Source organism: Mus caroli, unplaced genomic scaffold (assembly GCF_978045245.1).
Source record: "Mus caroli unplaced genomic scaffold, Mus_caroli_1 scaffold_12, whole genome shotgun sequence".
Taxonomy (NCBI): Eukaryota; Metazoa; Chordata; class Mammalia; order Rodentia; family Muridae; genus Mus; species Mus caroli.
Window position 1 is genome coordinate 39,097,991 of NW_028227267.1, and position 23,704 is coordinate 39,121,694.

At 42.4% G+C, this 23,704-nt stretch overlaps 1 protein-coding gene and 2 non-coding genes across 3 annotated transcripts; all 3 read left to right on the forward strand.

The window, feature by feature from the left end:
- The first annotated feature begins 38 nt into the window (after nucleotides 1–38).
- On the forward strand, nucleotides 39–336 carry LOC147001797 (Nuclear RNase P). Its single transcript, XR_015044767.1, has one exon.
- A 9,875-nt stretch (nucleotides 337–10,211) lies between these two features.
- Nucleotides 10,212–10,288, forward strand: LOC115029342 (small nucleolar RNA SNORD126). The gene has a single exon (XR_003834902.1). It is a non-coding gene; the product is annotated as a small nucleolar RNA SNORD126 (small nucleolar RNA).
- A 4,411-nt stretch (nucleotides 10,289–14,699) lies between these two features.
- Ccnb1ip1 (cyclin B1 interacting protein 1) lies at nucleotides 14,700–20,621 on the forward strand. The gene is made up of 4 exons (XM_021182206.2): nucleotides 14,700–14,761; nucleotides 16,440–16,756; nucleotides 18,003–18,336; nucleotides 19,990–20,621. The coding sequence occupies exons 2-4, from the start codon at nucleotides 16,460–16,462 to the stop codon at nucleotides 20,187–20,189; spliced, it is 831 nt and encodes a 276-aa protein (XP_021037865.1). The 5' UTR covers nucleotides 14,700–14,761; nucleotides 16,440–16,459; the 3' UTR covers nucleotides 20,190–20,621.
- Nucleotides 20,622–23,704: the final 3,083 nt, after the last annotated feature.

Here is a 23,704-nt window from a genome sequence, read left to right on the forward strand (position 1 = left end):
GAGCCTTATAGTGGCGGCCGGTCTCCACCCTCCAAGTGGGCGGAGGAAGCTCATCAGCGGGGCCACGTGCTGAGTGCTCGTCACTCTTCGGCCCCTGGGAAGGTCTGAGACTGGGGCCTCCCGCGGCCCTAACCGGGCTCTCCCCGAGCGGGGAGGTGAGTTCCCAGAGAGCAGGGCTCTACGCGTGGGCAGACTGGGCAGGAGAAGCCCCGAGTCGGGGCGGATGCCTCCCTCGCCGGAGCTTGGAACAGACTCACGGCCAGCAGTGCGAGTTCAATGGCTGAGGTGAGGCACCTCCCGGGCCTCATAACCCAATTCAGACTACTCTCCCCCGCCCTCTTTTTTTGATCAAGATCCTTGGTTTTTGGAGTATTGACTCGAAAGGGTTTTATATACTTACTCTGTGCCTCACCATTCAGTCATTCATTTTGAACAGTTGTGACTGTGTATTGACCACAACCCTCTACTATAAAAAGACCAAGTTTGAGAGTTGTTCAAATATGGATTAAACCATAAAAATATAGAAGGGACAACATTTAGTGAAACATGATATGAACCCCCTCCCATTGTTGGATTTTTGGGGCTATACTTTAGCTATTTGTCTAGCAAAAATAAACGTAGTTCATACCTTCATGTAACTTGTTATTGGGAGAATATATATGTAGACTTATTACAAAACCAAAAAATGAACCTGTAACTGTAATAAGTACTCAGGAAAAGCATATAGTATCATAATAGAGAAACAGGCTGGGAATTCCTCACGAAGTAAATGAACAGAGTTGAGCTACAGCGAAGAACACTGAGAAAGGAGAAGCAATTGAGATAGAAGTGGAATAGGGCTCATACCAAGCCCAGCTTTTCTTACGAAGGCCAGAAGCTGTGACTTGACTAGTGTGTGGATGCCTCAGATCGATTAATGACCAAAACTGAAAAATAAAACTCTATCATTTCCCGTCCCTCGTCTCCTCCAGGTCTCCATCCAACTAACTCCATGTCCTCTTGAGCTCTCTTTAGCCGGGCATGGTGGCGCATGCCTTTAATCCCAGCACTCGGGAGGCAGAGGCAGGCGGATTTCTGAGTTCGAGGCCAGCCTGGTCTACAAAGTGAGTTCCATACAGAGAAACCCTGTCTCGAAAAACCAAAAAAAAAAAAAAAAAAAAAAAAAAAAAAAGAAAACAGGCAATTAAATAAAAAACCAAGGGCTGGTGAGATTGCTCAGCGGGTAAGAGCAGCCTTCCGGAAGGTCCGGAGTTTAAATCCCAGCAACCATATGGTGGCTCACAACCATCCGCAGCAGAATCTGACTCCCTCTTCTGGAGTGTCTGAAGACAGTGACAGTGTACTTACATATAATAAATAAATAAATAAATAAATAAATAAATAAATAAATAAATAAATAAATAAACCAAAATAAAAATAAATAAAGAGCACAAGTGATACGTACACAAACACATACAAACTCATTAAAAAAAAAAAACTGGGTGGGCTGGGCGGTGCTGGCACACACCTTTAATCCCAGCATTTAGGAGGCAGAGGCAGGTGGATTTCTGAGTTCGAGGCCAGACGTCTACAAAGTGAGTTCCAGGTCAGCCAGGGCTATACAGAGAAACCCTGTCTCGAAAAACAAAAAAAATCTGGGTGTGGTGGCACACACTTTTAATCCCAATACTTGGGAGGCACAGGGAAACAGATCTTTGAATTCAAGGCTAACCTGGTCTACAGGGTGAATTCCAGGACCGCCCAGGCTATACAGAAAAACCCTCTTGAAAAAACCCGAAAGAATAAAATAGAAAGAAAGAAAAAGCACAAGAGACATTTACGCTCACTCTAACGGTGTGCGGGGCACGGGCACACGCACACACTCACATATCACACACACACATCTCATATCAGTAGTGTGCAGGGTACCTTCCAGTACTATGAAAATTAGTCAGTAGGGATGAAGGCACTAGCTCAACTGGTCCATATTCAATGAGGTATGTCAGTATCAATTTTTAGCAACAGGGCCTTGCCATCAGTTTGCAGAGAGCAAAGGATACTTTGGCAATAGCCTGGGTTCTTTGGGGGTTTCCACCACGGATCCCTTTTGGCAAACAACTCACTTAGACGTCACCCATCCCTGGTGGTTTCTCTTGGTGACAGGTGTCTAGCTGAGGCTTTCTTTTCATACATGTACATGTTTTAAGAAGCTTCTACAGTAGCAGGCTCCCATATGGATGACACGTGCTTATTTGTCACTTTCTGAGTCCCTACCCCCATTACCTCTCTTCTCCATCCCCCTCCTCATTTAATCCTCCAGCTCCATTCTCCCCTTGTGTCTCCATAGCTATATATTCTAATTCCCTTCCCTTGGGAGACCCTGCCCTCCTCCTCCCTGATTCTATACCTAACTGTTGTGGTTATAATGGGTTGCAGCATGCCTATGGAAGGATTGGAAGCTAACATCCACATATAAGAGAAGATGCATTTGCCTTTTTGGGTCAGGGTTACCTTACTTAGGATGACTTCCCCCCCACTCCATAGGTTTATCTGTGATATTCAGAATTTCTTCATCCTCTTCCGTTTCTCTGTATAGCCCTGGCTGTCCTGGAACTCACTTTGTAGACCAGGCTGGACTTGAACTCAGAAATCCGCCTGCCTCTGCCTCTCGAGTGCTGGGATTAAAGGTGTGCACCACCACGCCCGGCCATCTTCCTTTTTCTTTCTTTCCTCTTTCTCCTGCTCTTCCTCTTCTTCTTCCTTCTTCTCCTCTTCCATCTCCTCCTCCTTCTCCTTCTTCACTTCTTCACAGACCTGGGGCTCACTCTGTAAATCAGGCCTTGAACTCAGGGATCAATCCACCTTCCTTTTCCTCCCCAGTGCCAGGATTAAAAGTGTGTGCCACCTTTCCTGGTTCATAATGCCTTTTCATTTATTTATTTTTAATAGATGAGTGATATTCCATTGTATAGTACCACTTTTTTTTCCTGATCCATTTATCTCTTGATGGATATCTAGGCTATTTCTAATTCCTGGCTATTATGTACAGCAGCAGTAACCATGGATGAACAAGTGCCTGTGTAGCAGACTGACACATCCTTTGGGTATATGCCCAAGAGTGGTATACAGCTGGAATCTGAGGAGACTCTGTTCCCAGCTTCCTGAGGAATGCACAGTGATTTCCACAGTGGCTGTGCAAACTTTCACTTCCCCAGTAATAGACTCGTGTTTCCCTTTCCCTACAGCTTTGCCAGCATTGTTCTATTTGTTCTGTTGATCTTGGTCCTCTAATGTGGGTAAGGTGGAGTCGTTTGGATTGGCATTTCCCTGATAACTAAGGATGCTGACCATTGCTTCAGTGATCCTGAATCATTTGCCTTTCATCCTTTGAGATTTCTTCCTTTAGATCTGGGCTATTCATCTTCTTGATGTGCATTTTTTAAAGCTTTGAGTGTATTTTAGATATTAATCCTCTATCGGAATGTACTTGGTAAAGATCTTTTCCCATTCTATAAAGTGCTTTTTTTTTTTTTGTCTGAATGATGGTGTCCAGTTGCTATACAAATGGCACATAAAGCTTACATCAAGGACCAACCTGTTAACCCAACCCTTGTTGTACTGCAATATTTTAAGTTGGGGGAATGAAGCCTTAGATGTGTACAAGTATTCAAATTTTATCTTGAAGGATAAGCATTAAACCACCCATTAGTAATTGTATTGTTTGTTAGCTTGAAGGTTGCCCTGAATGCAATTTCTAAGTTGGATAGTTACAGACTGTTTATAATTGGACCTATTATTACCGTGCATAAGTTAGCTATGTTGAGATTGCAAAAGGACGGGAGGTTACTCAGGATGGAAACTGTTTGGAATAGAACAAGGACATGCCCAAACCGTTTCAATTATCTGTGTTTGTTTGTTTTGTGTCATGATCTTGAAAGAAGTTTCGTGTAGGAGTTAAATGGAGTTCAATCTTAAAATGAGAGTTGAGTTGCAGTCTGGCAGCACATTTTAAAATTAAGAGGGGAAGAGAGAGGAGGGGGAGGAGGAGGAGGAGGAGGAGGAGGAGGAGAACTTGAACTCAGCCAATCAGGTCCAGAGGCCCATTACTTAGGTAGCTTCCTGTCCTTGAACCTTCTCTATCTCTCGCTTCTGGTGGTCTGGTAAGTGTACAGTTAGTTTGGATCTCTGGTTTTTAACCCCGATCACTGGTTTTTAATTTCTCATTCTTTTGAGGGGTTTAACTGGGGGAAAGGCTTTTATTTCATGTCAGCGCTGGAGTTTGTGAGTTGAGAAGAGATACTTTTCTGCTTTGGGAGGTTAGGGGAGGGCAGGCAGGTGAGTACCTGGTTTGGTCCACGTGGGCCTCGGCAGTCCTGGGTTTGCCAGCTTTCCCCAGACCAGGTGACCCAGGAACAGTACATTCTACCTCGGGCTCAGTGTTCCTGAATCTGGGGAAATCGTCGTATTCTTTTTTTTTTTCTAATTGGGAAAGGCACCGTTACTACCCGGGCGCGAACCGGGGCGGTCCTCGGAGGGTGAGTTCAGCCTCTGTCTTTGGTTCTCTGGTGAATGTTGTGGGGCCACGACCTTGACACATTTGCGAACCTTTAGTGAACAGTGTTGTATTTGCTCAGACCATGTGTGAGACTACGCTGAGGATAGGTGGTTTAACAAGCCCTAGGAGGGCTAGCGGTGGCGTCTGTGTCCTAAAATACAAGACGCTCTGAGAAGGACCAGGGTTTTTTAGCTTTGCGCAAGCCAATGTTCAAATTGTAGCGCCTGGGTCTGGAGTGTCTGGAGATACTGCTCTGCTCCGAGGATAGTGTGAGCCATTCTGAGCTTCCTTTGTGAAGAGTGAACAAAATATACCCTAGTTTGGTATATAGTAAATACTAGCTACTTTGCAAAAGTAAACTGAGTTTATAATCTCCATTGCGGATATTTTTGACTCATGAAAAGTTTTCTTCTAATGATCTCGGAGAGTTTTGGTGTTGGTGGCTTTTTTTTTTTTTTTTTTTTTTTTGACAGTTCTAGCTGTCCTGGAACTCTTTGTAGACCAGGTTGCGTGCTGGGATTAGAGGCATGGATTGCCACCGCTAGGCTGGATATTATTTAAGGATTTATTTATAAATAAGTCTGTTAAGTGTGGAGGCATAAAAGGCAGGTACCTTCTGAACCAGAAGAGGCTTTTTGATCCCCTGGAGTTAACAATAGCAGTGAGCTGCCCAACATGGGTGCTGGGAATTGAGCTCAGATCTCTGTAAGGTCCATCTCTGCAGCCCTACTTAGTTGGTTATTTTTATTTATTTTTTTTGAGACTGGGTCTTGCTGTCCTGGAACTTGCTATGTAGACAAGAGTGGCCTCAACTCACTATACCTGTCTCCTGAGTGCTGGGATCAAAGGTGTGTGCTATCACACCTGATGCATGGGTTATTGTTATAGGCAGAGAATTCGAGAAGAAAATCCTAACCTAGCAAGTTGAATGTGCCAATAGGCATATGTGGCTTCTATATCCTTTATAGCTTATTTGTCTTAAGTCCATAATTACAAATCTGAGCATGGAGAGATGTCTCAGCAGTTAAAGGTGCTGCAAGGGGACCTTCATTCCGTTCTCAACACTCACATGGTATCTTTTCTTTCTTTCTTTTTTTTTTTTTTGAGACAGGGTTTCTCTGTATAGCCCTGGCTGTCCTGGAACTCAACTTTATAGACCACCAGGCTGGCCTCGAACTCAGAAAGCCACCTGCCTCTGCCTCCCAAGTGCTGGGATTAAAGGCGTGTGCCACCACTGCCCCGCACATTGTGGCTTAAAACCATCAGTAGCTCTAGTTCCAGGAGATCCAAGGGCTCTGGAGACCAGGAACACACTGGTGCGCATACATACATGCAGGCAAAACATTCACACATAAATAAAGCATAGTGGAGTTAAGTTCTGCAGACCTGCACTCAAATTGTTAACAGGTAAGTGTGCTCCCCACATCTTCCTGTTCACAGAGACTTTTAAGAGATGTAGGTAACTCTTAACAAATTACAACCTATTAGATTATGCCGTTTGTATTTGTCAATTAAGTTTTTTTTTTTTTTTAAGAAATGCTGTTTATTTATACAGCATTCCGCCTGCATGTATGTCTGCCTGCCAGCAGAGGGAACCAGATCTCATTATTGATGGTTGTGAGCCACCATGTGGTTTCTGGGAATTGAACTCAGAATTTCTGGAAGAGCAGACAGTGCTCTTAACCTCTGAGGTACCTATCTCTCCAGCCCTGGCAATTACGTCTTAATTAGGCTGGGGGAAGGATAATACATTTTTTTTTTTTTTTAAGGACACCAAAAGAGGGAATTGGATCTCATTATAGATGGTTGTGAGCCACCACATGGTTGCTGGGATTTGAACTTAGGACCTCAGGAAGAGCAGACAGTGCTCTTAACCACTGAGCCATCTCTCCAGCCCCTACATTATAGTTTTTTAACCATTAAACTTAGTTACCTTGACAGTCTCTAAGCCTTGCTTGAATATTTTTAAAACAAAGACCATGTTCTGAGATATTGGTGAAATTTGTAGGAAGCAGATAATGAACTCTAAGGAGGGGGACGATAATAAAACAGGGGTAATAGTAAGTTAAAATTAGGCAAAGTTACTGCCCTGTATCCCAATTGTAAGTAATTTTTTTCCTGCTGTCTTGAGCCACAGCTTTCAAGCACTCCTCATTCAACTTACCAGTCATGAGCCTGGGTGGGTGAAGTGGTGTGAGCCATGTGACTGGTCATATATGTTCCCACTGTATTCTGCCCCTGGTATGGTAAACAGCTGGTAGTGAGTTCGAAATGAAACTGTATCTACAGATGTGCCCCGTCACCTCAGGGTTGCTTTTGTTTAGTTCCAGGTTGAAGATGAATTGTGTCCAGGAAAGAGCTGGGACTGCAGCACTCAGCCCCGCCCCGGCATCGAGGCCCTGTGAAAACCCCAGGATATCTATAAAGTGGGCTTGGACATTCTCGAGGAAGGTTTAAAGGCTGATTAAATGCAGGTACTCATGTTCACCCAGGTTCTCTGCATTGCACATGCTGGTCCCTGCAACTTCCCCATGGTACTGAGAGGTGGGACACTGGCTGAGCTGCGATTCTCTGGTCTAGCTTTGTAAAATATTTTGAAACAGAATCTTGTTAAATTATTTAAGCTTTAATCTGCGACCTGCCCCAGGCTTAAATTACATACCCCACGAAGTTTTTGTGTTTGTATGTCTTGAGACAGGGCCTTGCCGTGTATCCCCTGGCTGGCTTTAAATTTGTTAGGTAGACCAGGCTGGCCTACAGCTTGATCTCTCTGCCTCCTGTCTGCTGGGATTAAAGGTGTGGGCCACCACATCCAACAGTCTTTGGTTATGGCATATTACAAAATTTTTAGGGGTTAGGTGTTTTGTAGTGTGTGTGAGAGACAGAGTGAGAGGGAGGGAGGGAGGGAAAGAGACACCATACGCCTGAAATGCAGTATTTGGGTTTTATGAGAAAGTGGCTGTCCCTTTCAAACAAGGTAAAAAGCACTTGAATCAAATACTTGAGGCAGACATTGTTCAAACTGGATATTTGTGCTGTGTCTTCCTGTGTGTTCATTCACGTGTCTTCTATTTATGCCACATGGAGCAGTCCTTTGTTCATGCATGTCTCTGACCTACAGAACCAGTGTTCTCATTTAGCTTAAAGCAAACCATCTCCCATAGCTACTTCACACTAAAGTGAGCAGAGTGGGGGTTAGGCAGAATTGTTTTACCTTAGGGAACTGATGTAGCTTATCAGAGGCAGATTTCGATGTAAATATGAAATTGATTTTTTTTTCCCCCTGCCTTTTTCTGGGTTATGGAGCCCAGGCTGACATTCCTGATCCTTCCAGTTTTACCTCCCATGTGTTGGGATCAAAGGTATTTGCTACCACACTTGGCACATGTGTAGCAGTAATTTTAAAGGTAGCATTCCTTTTCCTATCAACTTATTAGTCATGCTAACCATCTTGGTCCTGATTTCCAGTGGGGTTTTCTGCAGTGGTTTAAGTGTTCTGTATTGTATTGTCTGGGATTTCAATACAGTTTGCTGAACAATGAAGAATGTTGGTAGTTTGAATAGTTTTGAGATAGGCTCTTTCTCAGTAGCCCAGGCCAGCTTCAACTACATTTTCCTGCCTCTGCCTTCCAAGTAAATTGGCAATACAGGATTGATAGGAAACTTAATTCTAATTAAATAGTTTTAATCTAAATAACTAGTTTTAATTCCCTAAGGACCCACATGGAGGCTGACAACCTTTCCAGGGTATTTGCACTCCTCAGGCTCACATTTGTACTGCAGACATGGTATGCAGACATGTAAACAAAACACCTATAAAATTAAATAAAGTTCTGTCTGCCAAGTGCCTACTCATTAGTGCCGTTACCACAGCCTCCCAAAGCTCACTCTAGTTCGAAAATTGGGCACGGTATGGAATGAGAATGTATTTGCATCCCCATGTAACTAGGTATAATGGTTTTTTTTAAGATATATTTATTTACTATATGTAAGTACACTGTAGCTAGCTGTCTTCAGATATTCCAGAAGAGGGCATCAGATCTCATTACAGATGGTTGTGAGCCACCATGTGGTGGCTGGGATTTGAATTCAAGACCTCTGGAAGAGTAGTCAGTGCTCTTAACTGCTGAGCCATCTTGCCAGCCCTTCCAAATGCTTCTTGATGTGGTTGGAGTGAGTAGTGAGTGCTTACACATGTAATGTTTATTATCTATCTAATACAGAAGCCTGCCTTGACAAGGGAATCTTTTTGTTTGGACTGACTGGGTCAAAATGGAAATCCAGAAATCCCTTTGAATGCTGGGTTGCACTCAGCTACCACATCTAGATAATGATTTCTTTGTCCTGCCTATCATTAATCTAACAATTTAATGTTAAATAATATTAAATAAGAATTTCTAGTTCATAATTACGTGTCAGGTTATTTGTCTTAACTTTTAGTTACAAGTAAGCACTCTTTAAAAAATTCTCATTGCCTCCCAATTGCAATTTTCCCTACCTCTTCTCCTCTCCCCCCATTCCCCAGCCCCTTCCAAAAAAGGCAGGCCATCCAGGGATATCAACACAACATATAAAGGTACAAGTAAGACTGAGTATTCTTCACTAAGGCTAAACAAGCAAACCAGTAGGTGGAAAAGGGTCCCCAAAGCAGGCAAAGGTCAGAGACAGCCCCTGCCCACTGTTAGGCATCCCACTAGAATACTGAGCTACACAATATATGTACAAAGGGTCAAGGTCAGTCCAGTGTAGTCCTGGTGTCACTTTAGTCTCTGAGCCCATAGCTATGAGCCTAAATTTGTTTCTGTGGGTTCTCTTGTCACAAGAAAGCTCTTAGAAGTAAAAATATCCTTATACTGCCATCTTGTGGCGAACAGGGGCTACAGGTGATTTCCCTATGTTTGGGGGAAGTTGTATTTCTTATAGAAGATAAATTAGTACTGGCTCAAGAGAAATTAAAATGATTTGGAAACTATTTTGGATTACTGTTCTACTTACTAAGAAACCTTAAGAATTGTTTTTTTTCGTACTGTCTTGCTTTGCCAGAACAGGGTGTTGGACTCCTGGCCTGCTATGAGCTGCCTGATAATGGGCATTGGGAGCAGAGCTTAGGTCCTCTGGAAGAACAAGTGCTCTGAACTGTGAGCCATCTCTCTAGCCCCATCTTAATTCCTGGAGTTGCTCTTCTCTCCCAATTTGTTGGCTTGGGATTTTGCTTATTTATATTCTGCAGGGCCTTATTTTGCATTTAAGTGACCTTAAACTTGGTGTGTGGTCAAAGTTTGATTTCAATATTCCATTTTCCTGCCTCAGCCTGATGGGATGACAGGTGTGTGCCACCATAGCTGGCTTTAAACTACATTGAATATAGCAAGTCAAGTTGAAAATAAGTTGCTCTAATTTTCCTTATGGCTTGGTATATAGAGCATGTTGGTTGTGATCTATGTAATTATGATGTAACCTTTGTGTGTTCTTATAACAGGTGATGGTAAGCGGTTGCTCTGGCATTTCAGTTTGGATTCCTAGATTAAATGGGATTCATTTCATAACAGGTAAATTTAACAATCTTTACCATGAAAGAGACATAATGTTACTATAAGCTGACTTTTCTTAGTTGTCAAAGGCATCTGAAGATTTCCTGGCAGAATAGCATCTGAAGTTTGCCCTTCCTCAATCGTTTAGTTTGCTATGATGAAATGCATGTGAAGTCCGTGTTTCAGCTGATCACACTGATTATGCACATGTGCTGAGCAGACGAGAGTCAGGGCAAACACTCGACATTGAATTCAGCGTGCTATAGCCCTTCCCAGGGACTTCATTTAAAGAATTTGAAAGAATCAACATTTTGTGTTTTGATCTTTGGGCTAATATGAGAAATCCAGTTGATCCTTAAAATCTTGAGCACTACAGAAAAGTACCTGATAGCTGGTATAATTCTGTTAGCTAATGAGTTTAACAGTTTATTTTTTATTTTATGTATATTGGTATTTTGCTGCATTGTATGCCTCTGTACTAAGTACATACAGTGCCCACTGAGGCTAGAGCAGGACATTGGATTCCCTGTGACTGAAGTTAACAGTCAGCCATGAGCCACCAGGTTAGTGCTGAGAATTGAACTGGGGTATTTTGGAAGAGCAGCTAGTCCTCTCCCTAGTCCCCACATTTGACTGTTTTAAACTCATTACTTTTTTAGTCTTTGTAGCCCTAGCTGGCCTGCAACTCACTCTGTAGACCAGGCTGGCCTGCCTTGCTTCTGCCTCCCAAGTGCTGAGATTAAAGGCGTGTGCCACTAAACTGCCTGGCTACTTTTCAGTCTTTATATGACTACTTATGCAGTTTTATGAGTTTATTAAATGGGTTTGCATGCCAAGCAGGTTATAGACCGTACATAATTCCTTACTTGACACTTTTTATATACATGTTTGTATAAGAAATTTGGAAGCGCACACAACTTATGAACAGCATTGTATACTCCTCTTTTCCCCCCAGAAATGAAGGATGAAGTACAAGAAGTACAAGCATTGAACATTCAGGAGAGAAAAAGAACATCAGGTTGATACCAATCCCATTTCCTGTCTGGACCATCATGCTGTAAATCATGGTTGTATGAAAAATGATAGTTGCATTGTTGCAATGGTAAGTCTTGAGATTGAGAGATTTTTTTTTTTTTGACATAAGAATCTGAAAGTTCTGCTTTGTAATTTGGCCAGCTGCTTGAATTCTACTATTTAAAAAGCCAAGGATCTTGGGAGGTGGTATAGTCTAGTGGTTACATGTAGGATACACTGTAGGCTTCTAGACAGACTGCTTTATATTCTTGTGTCCTTTTCAACAAGTTATAACCTTGGCAAATTTTCTACCTAGAACCTTCTGACCTCTCAGTGTGGTTGGGTGTTAAAGAGTGTTGGTTAATTTTCCAGACTAGAAGGACTCACAGAGGCTGGCAAACAATCTCCTGTAGCTAGCTCTAGCTCCAGGGTATAGGGTGCCTTCTTCTGGCTCACATTTGTACTGCAGACATGGCATGCAGACATGTAGGTACAACACCTATAAAGTTCTGTGTCTGCCAAGTGGCCTAGTCATTAGTGCCACTGCCTCCCAAAGCTCACTCTAGTTCTAAAATTAGGCATGGCATGGAATGAGAAGGTATTTGTATCCCCATGTAACTGGGTGTAATATTTCAGCAGACTAATCATGGCACTAACCAAGATTCATAAGCCAATGGTCTTCTGTTTCATGTGCCTGATCCCTATCGTTATCAGAGCCTTATCTTCTAAATGCTTCTTTATGTGGTAAGAAGTAAACTTCCTCTCACTCTTGAGCCTAGGTAAGATTTTATTCATATACAACACTGGCTTGTCTTCTCAGGGCTTTGTGAGGATAAACAGGCGGTCTGTTCAGAGCAGTACTTTCTGTCAGTTACAAAGCAGCAGATGTTATAGGATGAAATGTTCAAAGCATGGCCCATAGCTATAGAGGACCTTTTGATCTTGGAAGTTAATTAGAACATTCATGTTTAAATTTTAAATGATTTGTCTTAATTAATAAAAATTTTGAAATTTAATTTGTGTATGAGTTGTTTTTTCTTTCTTTTTTTTTTTTATATTTACACATCTGGTGCTTGAGGCCAGAAGAGAGGGCATCAGTCCCTAGAACTGGAGTTATAGGAAGTTTTGGTGTGTAGGTGCTGGAAATCAAACCCAGGTCTTTCACAAGAACAGCCAACGGTCTTAACCATTGAGTCATCCCAAGTAATGAATTTCTTTTTTTCCCCCCAGAGGCGTAGTTTCTCTTTGTAACAGTCCCATCTCCCTGACCTCATTCTGCCCTCCTTTGCCTCCTGAGTCCTGGGATTAAAGGCATGTGCCACCATCACTGGGTACAAATAATAAGTAATAATTTATTCAATGTGAGGGTAGAGTGTACTCAAAGATGAAAGCTGATGCAACAGAATAGTGTCACAGAATCAACTTGCAAGTTGAACAGAGCCACAAAGTAAACACTGATGGCTCCACATGTTGATGTCTAGCAGTGTGCATTTTGTCTGAAGTTTATGAGGCAACATAGTTTACTGGAGCTTTGCATTCACACAGCTCCAGAATATTTGGGAATTTTTAGCATGTAAGGGAGATTCGCATAGCTTTAGTCTTGTTTTTAAACTGTAAAAGCCTAGTGTCTGTCAGGACAATAAATGAGTAGCTTTAGTGTATCCATCTATTACTTGGATGTATCTGCAAGGTTGGTTTTACAAGAGTAACTTGGAAGTTCACAAAATAAGTTTTAAAATCTCTGTTATATTATACTCTTTGACATTTGAGGTTATACTGTATTTGTGTTCTTTGTGACAGTTAGCTAGAAAAACTCAAGGCTCAGTTATTGTTTATCCATGGACCTACTTAAATTCTGCTCCCCCAAGACTGAAGGAAAGCAGCTGACCCCAAGTCCAGACACCCAGTGATGACATACAGTGATTAGGCCCCGCAGTTTCAAAACCAGCCACCATTCCCCGTCCATAGCTACAGAAAGCCACCGTGAAGCATGTACTCTGCACTTTATTGAGGTTCGGATGCTGAGTGGCTGGGTCCTGGTCCCGATTATGACCTGCCCAGAGCTAGAGATGCTACATTTCTCTGAATGAAGCAAGTTATAGCTGTTTGAGGTGCTTTAAATTCTAAACTTAATTTGTACTTATCCTTACATTTCAAATTTCCACTGACTTAGCTGGTACCAGTAGGACTTGGAAGTTGCTAGGGGGAAACAAATAGAACTATTCTATTAATTGAATATGGTTTCTAATGGCTGTAGCTTAGTTTATCTTTTTTTTCTTTTTTCTTTTTTGGTTTTTTGAGACAGGGTTTCTCTGTAGCCCTGGCTGTCCTGGAACTCTGTAGACCAGGCTGGCCTCGAACTCAGAAATCCGCCTGCCTCTGCCTCCCAAGTGCTGTGATTAAAGGCGTGTGCCACCACGTCTGGCTTAGTTTATCTAACATGCATGAAAACCAGGTTATTTTATCTCCAGCATACATTCCCTTGATCCCAACATTTAGTAAGTTTAGAAGTTCAAGGTCATTCTGTTACAAAGTGAGTTCCAGGCCGGTGTGGGAAAGCCTGGGAGAAAAGGGAAGGATTTAATATTAGCAACCATTGTTTGTCCTTTGTGGCTGTTAATTAGTTCACAACAGGTTCATATTAGTTTGCTTCTTAGCTTCCTTCTAGCCATCTTCTCACCCTAATTTTAGCAGTCAGAAAAACCACAGTTGCTATAGGTAAGCTAGGAAGGGCAGAGTTACAGCAGGATTTAGAAGCTGGGAAGTTAGCTCAGCTCTTAAGAGCACTGACTACTGCTCTTCCAGAGGTCCTGAGTTCAATTCCCAGTACCTAGTTGGTAGTTCAAAACAATCTTTAGCTTTATGGGATCCCATACCCTCTTCCTGATGTGCAGATGGTGTGCATACAGACAACATACACTTTTTTTTTTTTTTTTCAAAACAGCCACTTAACTAACTACCCCTTAAAAGACACCTGAGACGGGAGGGATGCCCCAGTAGTTTTTACGGACCTAGAAGACCAGCTCTCAGCATCTGAGAGGGCTGCTCCCAATCCTGGGACATCCACGCAGAAACAAACATGTAACTTTTGAGAAAGGCTTTTTTTTTTTTGGAGACAGGCTTTCTCTATAGCCCTGGCTGTCCTGGAACTTATGGAACTCACTCTGTAGACCAGGCTGGCCTCGGACTCAGAAATTCGCCTGCCTCTGCCTCCCAAGTGCTGGGATTAAAGGCGTGCTGCTCTCACTATATGGCCTGGGCTAGTCTGGAACTTGTTCAGTCTTTTTTTTTTTCCAGTGTTGGGATTAAAGAAAACAACAGGTGCCTGGCACTTCATCCTATTCCTTTTTTTGGGTCTCAGCATTAGGTGTTCTAGAACTCAGTCTAGTAGGTCAGGCTGGCCTCGACTGAGGTTCGCCTGCTTCAGCCTCTAAAATACAGGGATTAAAAGCGTGCGCCGCCTTTAAGCACCTTGTGAATAACTGGTGTAGACAGACTAAAGGAAGTTATTAAGTGTAGATTGACCTGTAAAAGCAGGAGACTAGATTGCCTCAGCACGGAGTGCCCTGCGCGCTTCCTGCTACCCACAAGGCCTTGCGAGCACCACGCATGCGCTCTGGCAGCTTGGCCACGTGAATTGTTTTCTGTGGAGGGTCGACACCTTTTGCTTACCTTGTTGCAGGTATTTTTTGTTTTTGATTTTCTGTGGGAGGCGGGGAAAGGCGGAAAATTAGGGGGAAAACTTGTGTGGGTCATGTTCTGAAAAACTTGACTGTCCGTCATCTTGTGTGACTTTCCCCGCTGCCTTGTGGCGATGTGGAGTCTGCATCTTCACTTGAGCTAGGAAGGGCGCATTACCTTACTGGAGGTAAAGTAAGTTTGACCTCTGTTGTCATGTGGATTGTATCTAGAAACGCAGCAAGGGTGTCAGTATATCTGAAGACAGGATCTCATTGGAGCCCGTAGTTGCCTCAGACTCTCAGAAACCTCAGGCGGTCGGCATGACGGCTGTGACATTTGAGGTGAAGGTGTCAGCATATATCCACCCCCCCAGCCCAAACCCCTGGTTACTAAAGTAACATTGGTTTGTTTTTTGAGACAGGATCTTGGTGTGTAGCTGAGACTGGCCTCAAAGCCTAGGGTGGCCTGGGACAAAGTCAGCCTTCTGAGTGTTGGGATTAGAGGTGGGGGATATGAATCACAGTGCTAAGGAAACCCTTAGTACTAAGCACACATGTATGCTGATTCTGCTTACTTTTCCTTGGTATATGATTGATACTCCCACTATTAAATACTGTATGGCCTGTTGGAGCTTGTACTGGCTGGTTTTATGTGTCAACTTGACACAGGCTGGGGTTATCACACAGAAAGGAGCTTCATTTGGGGAAGTGCCACCATGAGATCCAGCTGTGGGGTATTTTCTCAATTAGTGATCAAGGGGGAAAGGACCCTTGTGGGTAGGACCATCCCTGGGGTGGCAGTCTTGGTTCTATAAGAGAGCAGGCTGAGCAAGCCAGGGGAAGCAAGCCAGTAAAGAACATCCCTCCATGGCCTCTTCATCAGCTCCTGCTTCCTGACCTGTTTGAGTTCCAGTCCTGACTTCCTTTGGTAATGAACAGCAGTATGGAAGTGTAAGCCGAATAAACCTTTTCCTCCCCAACTTGCTTCTTGGTCATGATGTTTGTGCAGGAATAGAAACCCTGACTAAGACAGAGCTGTTGCTTTTTATGGTGAACACTTGAAAAATAACTCAGTCTAGAGAATTTGTTGCAAATGTTTAAAATCAAACTGTAGCAACATTGATAGATGTATTGTTTAACTGAATATATAAACAGGCATTTTTTAATGTAGAATTTTCAAGCTTCATAATAGATAAATTAGCCTCATCTAATTTTATTAGGCAGCTAGTCTTTTAAAATCAAGGCAGTTTGGTTAAGGGATATGAGACGTCAAGATGTATAAAATAACCCAAAGATATCAGTTAAAATTTTTACTGAAAAGATGCTGCAGGTATGTGCAGTCTCATGTTTGCCAAGTATGAGGTGCACTAGTCCCAACTGTCCTGGAAGTCACTGTGTAGAATGGCCTGACCATGAACTTGAAGGTCTGTGTGTTTCTGCCTCCCAAGTACTGTGTGCAAGACTTGCATCAGCATTCCTGGTCTTAGTAGACTGCTGTGTGTTTTGGTGTTGGAAAATGGCACAAAGGACAGATTTACTTTCTGTTTCTTTGTACTATGTGATGTTTCTAAACATTTGCCTTTGTACAATGTCCATTTTTTTTTAAATCAAATACCAGCGCATTTTTTATTTATTTGTGCCATTACAATTTGACTTACTCACCTTCTCATTCCCTGTTAGGATTCTTTTGGAGATTCGGCATGTCTTTGTGTGAAGACATGCTGCTTTGCAATTATCGGAAGTGTCGGATCAAGCTCTCTGGTTATGCTTGGGTCACTGCCTGCTCTCACATCTTCTGTGATCAGCATGGCAGCGGGGAGTTCAGTCGTTCACCAGCGATCTGTCCTGCTTGCAACAGTACCCTTTCTGGAAAGCTAGATATTGTTCGAACAGAACTCAGTCCATCAGAGGAGTACAAAGCTATGGTATTGGCAGGGCTTCGCCCAGAGGTTGTTTTGGACATTAGCTCCCGGGCATTGGCCTTCTGGACATACCAGGTTAGTGCCTAGGGGCTGGGAGATGTCTCGGTGGGTAAAGTGCTCCTGTAAGCATGAGGGCCTGCATTTAGTACCATAGGAGAGCTAGGCTTTCATGCGAAGATACCTGATAGGCAACACTATCCTCCACAAGCACACGCACACGTGTACACTGAAGTGTGATTTGAAGCCTTTGAAGGATCTTTATCTTGGTATGAGGTGTCAGACTCAGGCCCTGTGCTCACAAGGTAATGCTTTACCACTGAACTTAATCCTTCTGAGGGATTTCCTAGAAAAAAGCCCCTTCATTATTTTATATTTCATATAAATATGTGAATGTGCAGAGAACTTTATCTAAATATTTTTATCATTTAAGTATTTGTCATGTGCTAAGTAGATATTTTATATATTTTGTGAATAAACTGTGAAAAGTGTATTAATATTTTTTAAAGATTTATTTTATGTATATGAGTACACGGTAGCTGTCTTCACACACACCAGAAGAGGGTATCAGATTCCGTTACAGATGGTTGTGAGCCACCATGCGGTTGGTGGGAATTGAACTCAGGACCTCTGGAAGAGCCGTCAGTGCTCTTAACCGCTGAGCCATCTCCCCAGCTCCGATTATTAATATTCTTATTAATTAATGCTGGAAGTTAATATGTAAGCAGTTATTCCTTAACCAGTTACCTGCATTTGTTTATCTAGGGTGTTTTTGTGGTGCTAAGGATCAGGCCCAGGGTTGTGCACAAGCTAACCGGGCCGAACTCTTTTCCAAGTGGTTGTATTACTTGGTTTGCTATGTTCAAGTTACGTGTTCTGTCTAACATGGGGTTACACATGCGTAAATTCTACATAGCAAGGATATTTTGAGACGTATTGTTTTGCTCTGGATCATTGGGAAAATTGCACTTCACCTATGTGTCCTGTAAATACAATTTTTTTCGTGGTTTTGTCCCATGTAACCCAGGTGGCCTTAAGTTTGATCCTGCGTACATTTCCTGTCTGCTGAGACTATGAGCATAAATAAACCTTCACATCTAACTTCTGCTGCTTGTCACTTGTAGATAAGACATATTTGTTTTTGTGGTATAGTTTTCTGAGCAGCTGGTTTTCTGTAGTACACTCATTGTATGCTGTGATTATGTTTTTAGCCAGATTTTAAATATTGTAATACTGATGTCCCTGTATAAACATTCTTTCCACTTGTGCTTGAATGAGGGTTTAGAGTCTATAATATTGTGCTGCTTCTCATTTATTTGGGCAGGTACACCAGGAGCGTCTCTATCAAGAGTATAATTTTAGCAAGGCCGAGAACCACTTAAAACAGATGGAGAAGATGTATATGCAGCAAATACAGAGCAAGAATATAGAATTGACCTCTATGAAAGGGGAGGTTATCTCCATGAAGAAAGTTCTAGAAGAATATAAGAAAAAGTTTAGTGACATCTCTGAAAAACTTATGGAGCGCAATCGTCAGTACCAAAAGCTCCAAGGCCTTTATGATAGCCTTAGGCTAAGAAATATCACTATCGCCAGCCAAGAAGGCTCCCTGGAACCAGGTATGATCCCGCAGTCTGGAGTCTTTGGCTTCCCACCAGGTAAGAGGGAATCTCATACCCAACTCCTAGTTTTTTTACATTGTGCTGTGTAGTTCACACATTCAGAAGAGCCACAGTAAACTGAGCTGTGGGTTCCTTGTCTTACTCAGTACACCGTTGCTCTCAGGTGGATTTGCATACATTTAACTTATTATTATTATTTGGATATTTATTTTTTTGAGACAGGGTCTCTACATAAGTCTACTTGTCCTAGAATTCACTATGTAGACCAGGCTGGCCTGAAACTCACAGATCTGCCTGCCTCTTGAATCCTGGGACTTATGGAGTACACCACCATGCCTAGCTTAAATTATTTTCAGTTTGAACAGAATTAATCTCTGCACAATAACCCACTGGACCACCTTGCTGGCCCAGACTGAGCAGTTCTTATTTCTGCTCTTTGATCATTTGTTTGTTCGTTGTCACATAATTATCAAATATATTTTATGTTCCAGGCTCTTGGACATGATTCTAAGTAATAAGGATGTAATAATTATTGTCCAAGAATGCAATTCAACGTGTAGGATGACTCAGGATCTTTTCTGATTGGTGGGTGAATGTTGGTTCATTCCCAGTGGCACAGGTGGTTTTTCCCTCAGTATTAATATAGTGTATAAATTGGCATACACAAGCCTCTTGTGATGGACTTTCCCAAGTACTCCTGTAATTTTGGAGTTATAGGTTGAGGAGAAAGGTTCAGAGGGACAGTGTTCCAGAGTGGAACTGAGATGAGAAGAGTATGCAGACAGTCCCATGGCTAGGTGTAGTGGCGTGAGCCTTTAGTTCAGCATGTGGGAGGCAGAGGCAGGCGCATCTCTGCCAACTGCTCTGCAAACCAGCTTTAGGACTAGAGTTTAACCCAGTCTAAAAACAAGTTTGCCTAGCTTCTTTTTTTTTTTTTTTTTTTTTTAAATAAATGGCCATTGAACACCCCCCCCTTTTTTTTAAATCCTTATACATGTTTTTAATTCTTTTGTGCTTTTTAAATCTTTTTAAATTTTTTATTTTTTTTTAATTTTTTTCGAGACAGGGTTTCTCTGTATAGCTCTGGCTGTCCTGGAACTCACTCTGTAGACCAGACTGGACTCAAACTCAGAAATCTGTCTGTCTCTGCTTCCCAAGTGCTGGGATTAAAGGTGTGCGCCACCCCTGCCCGGCTTTGTGTGTGTGTTTGTGTGTGCACCACATGTACACTGCGCATGGAGTGCAGAAGAGGGTTGGATTCTGAAACTGAATGATTGTGAACCACTATGTAAGGGCTGGGAACAAAAGCTCAGTCTGCTACAAGAGCACACAGCGCTCTGAACCACCGAGCCTTTCCTCCAGACCTCTTCTTAGCTTTTGATCCTTGCTGTCTTTCGGCAGATGAAGTCAGCTAGTCCTCTTCTCGAAGTCTGTTAAAGCCAAGGAAGGTGTGGTAGAAATGGCCAGATGTTTATTCTGTCTGCTTGATTTTTACAGAGGGGATAGTATATTCCATGGTAGGGGAAGCGGAGTGACTTGCCCTTTGGTCTAGGAGATGAGTTTAAGGTAATTATATTATCCGTCTTGTAGGAGTTGAATTTTGTTAATATTTATTTAGTGGTTATGAGTTTTGTTCCTAAAGATCTTTTAAGATATATTCTTATATTCTCCCCTCATTTCCTCCCCTAGGGAATAACTCAAAGTTTTCTTTGGACCATATACCAGTTGGAAATCAAGGTGGTGGAGATGAAGATGTTCAGTTCAGACCATTTTTTGTGTGTTCTCCCACAGCGCCTGAACCCATTAACAACTTCTTTAGTTTTGCATCTCCAAGCCATGAAGCAGAGCAGCAAGTCTGCAGCAGGGCCTTTAAAGCAAAAAGAATTTAGCTCATTTTTCATTCCTGTATCCCTGAGTTCTCTTCACATTTTGACCTTAGAAGAAGTTGGCTTGCAGTAGGGCATGTGGCTTCCTGTTTGGTTTCTTGACTGTCAGCTTAGGGCACGGGCATTTCATGAATCTCAGTCTCTACGTTTGTCATTGCTGACACAATCACATTGTTGCACAGATCCTGTTTCAGACCAAGCTGTGTTTATGCTCTTATAAGCATCAGTGTTATGTTTACCTGGAGCTTTGGATTGATTCTACCAAGTATATGTTAAATGTGTGCTTTGATTTTTCTCTGCTAGTATATTTCTGTAAAAATAATGGTCTTGGAAAATGATGGCCAAAAATGATAGTCTTAGAAAATGGTGGCTTGCCATTAACATGTATTTTACAGTCATGTATTTTCATTTGTGTTACTTTGTTTTGGAGGTGCACTTATGCCAGTGAATGAATGTGCAATTTGATGCATATGAATTCTGTTTATATTTAAAAATAATTTATACTGATAAAGTTATTTGTTTCAAAATAAAACTGCTTCTTTTTGTTTTTTTCTTTTTCGAGACAGGGTTTCTCTGTACAGCCCTGGCTGTCCTGGAACTCACTTTGTAGACTAGGCTGGCCTTGAACTCAGAAATCCTCCTGCCTATGCCTCCCGAGTGCTGGGATTAAAGGCATGCGCCACCACTGCCCGGCATACTTTTATTTTTAATTATCTGTGTCCTTGGGTATGTGCACAAGAGTGTGAAGACTTTGGTCTCTACCATTCTAAGTTCCTAATCTAAAATGCTGAATAAAGGCCATCTTTATTTAACTGCACAGCAAATATGGTCATGAGGACCCAAGGGGTGGTGATGCACAACTTTAATCTCAGGAGACAGAGGCAAGCAGATTTCTAAGTTTGAGGCCAGCCTAGTCTACAGAGTAAATTCTAGGACAGCCAGGGCTACACAGAGAAACCCTGTCTCAAGAACCTAAACAAACCAAAAAGGACCAAGGAGCTTTTGTCTTAGTCTTTTATGCAAATCTTATAAGGGAGAAAATTGTTTTTCTGGCCTTGCTTACAGAACACAGCTAAGGCTGTGAATTCAGGTGAGCCTGGGGATAGATGCACTGGAAGTCCAAAGTGTAGTAAGACTGACTCTACAGTGTTTTCTTGGGTCAGTCAATTCTGAACAGGTTGACTATAAAGTACGAGTGGTTCCTACTTAGAAATGACCTCAAAGCACATTAATGTGGTTACAGATTAGGTGAAAGACTTGTGAAGGTCAACTTTAATCAGAACTTATCAAGCCATTCCTATACTAGTGCTGCTGACTATAAGAAGGCATATTAATTATTTTAAACAGTTTTTCTTTATTAAGTACTATTTCTGACTTATAAAGTAATTGTGCCTAATTAGTACATTCAATTCCACTAGCCGGCAAACAGTAACTGGATTCCATGAGTTTCCCTCCACATACACTAGTGTGAGACTGAGTTAACCTTTCTAGCTTTGTTTTTGTAGAGACATTATTATTTTTCAGGCCTGAGCTTACTATGTAGATGGTCAGTGAGTTTTGCCAGATAAGGAAACTTGGTGACATTCTGTTTCCAGAGGTTGGGGGTGGTGGGGGCAAGTAGCTGTGGGTCTTAAAGATGGCATCAAAGGTGGCCTTGGCAAAGTTGTCCATGGTGGCAAGTATAGCCTCCGGTTGATGGGTAGCAGTCATTAATACTGGCCAGCCATCATGAGCTTCTTGGGCACAGGAGCAGAGAAAATGCCAGTGCCTCTGGGAGCAGGGATAAGATGCACCAACAGAGACATAGTGACTTGTTGTCTTGCATCGTACAGTGTGGAGCTTGCCAGTCTTGCTTCCCTAGTCGCCTTTCTGCACAGGGCAGAAAGCTTGGTTGAGATGATTGCCCCTTGATGGCAGTGCCTACCTCCCTGAAGCACCGAACACCAAGACCAATAAGTGAAAATACATATTTTATAGCTAGTAAAATAGATTTTAGATTGTAGTTTAAAATAAGAAATATTCTTTCTATGAGATTTTTCAATTTTGTTGGAAAAACATGAGGAAATAGGTATCTTGAACAGTTTGAAATATAAGCAGGGTAAATTTGAAACTAAAAATTTTAATTATAAACTGTCAGGAATATTATGCTCCTTAAAAAAGTTGTTCGAGAGTTTTTAATTTGCATGTCAGGCTTTTCATTTTTTATGATTTCTTTCTTTTTACCTTATGTACATTAGTGTTTTGCCTGCATGCATGTATGTCTGTGTAAGCCTGTCAGATAGCTTAGAACTGGAATTATAGTCAGTTGTGGTCTGCCGTGTGGGTGTTGGGAACTGAACCTGGATCCTTTGGAAAGGCAACAAGTGCTCTTAACTACTGCACCATCTCGACTGCCCCATTGTGGGCTCTTTTAAAGGCATGAAAAAAACACAGAGGAGATTGTAGGCTTAGATTTTTTTTTTTTTTTTTTTTTGGTTTTTCGAGACAGGGTTTCTCTGTGTAGCCCTGGCTGTCTTGGAACTCACTCTGTAGACCAGGCTGGCCTCGAACTCAGAAATCCGCCTGCCTCTGCCTCTCAAGTACTGGGATTAAAGGCGTGTGCCACCACTGCCCGGCTTAGATTTTTTTTTTCAAATCGTACTTTAATAAGGGTCCTTGAATGCTTTAACTTCCCTTCTAGCCTTCGGCCCACCAGAGTTCATACAAGAGAAAGGTTATTAGGACACGGGAAGTGGACCTGTTTAGTTTAGAAAGAGTTTTTTGGGTGATTCCAATCTTTGTTGTCAGCGTATCAGCAGTTCAGTCTACTAGCAAACCACCACACACCAATCAGCAGATGCAGTTCGATCCACTCGGCAGACACCACATACGAGTGCAGCAGCTGTAGCTGGATTCAGAATAAACTGAGAGGCTCTGCTGGGTCGGTGTGGAGTCTGTGGAAATGGCAAGAAGCCGTCGGAATATCATGAGAAGTTCTTGGGTGAGTTACTCTCTGTTAAGATCAGTGAGAAGCAAAGATCAGCAAGGTGGTGCAAGGCCAGAGTGCTATCAACTGAGACTAGCGAGGTGCAAGGTGAGCCAAAGCACGAGCCTTGTCCCACTCACTGTGGAGTCATATTTATATTCTTTCTCACGTGTCTGCTTCAGCTAAACATCCTCTCACCTGTGTCTGCTTCAGCCAAACATCCTCTCACCTGTGTCTGCTTCAGCCAAACATCCTTTCACCTGTCTGCCCCAGCAAAGCATTATGACCTGAGTCTCCAGAAATTTCCACTTCAGGAAATGATCACTTTTTATTTTGTCTCTGCTGCACAGTCTTTTTGGAAGCATTTGGAAGTGTTTAATATCTTTTTGCAGAGATAATTTTTTTTTTTTTTTTTCCGAGACAGGGTTTCTCTGTATAGCCCTGGCTGTCCTGGAACTCACTCTGTAGACCAGGCTGGCCTCGAACTCAGAAATCCGCCTGCCTCTGCCTCCCGAGTGCTGGGATTAAAGGCGTGCGCCACCACGCCCGGCTT

Coding starts and splice junctions, on each gene's coding strand:
- Ccnb1ip1 (XM_021182206.2), top strand. CDS start 16,460: ATGTCTTTGTGTGAAGACATGCTGCTTTGCAATTATCGGAAGTGTCGG. Junction 16,757..18,002: donor TGGCCTTCTGGACATACCAG/GTTAGTGCCTAG, acceptor TTATTTGGGCAG/GTACACCAGGAGCGTCTCTA. Junction 18,337..19,989: donor AGTCTTTGGCTTCCCACCAG/GTAAGAGGGAAT, acceptor TTCCTCCCCTAG/GGAATAACTCAAAGTTTTCT.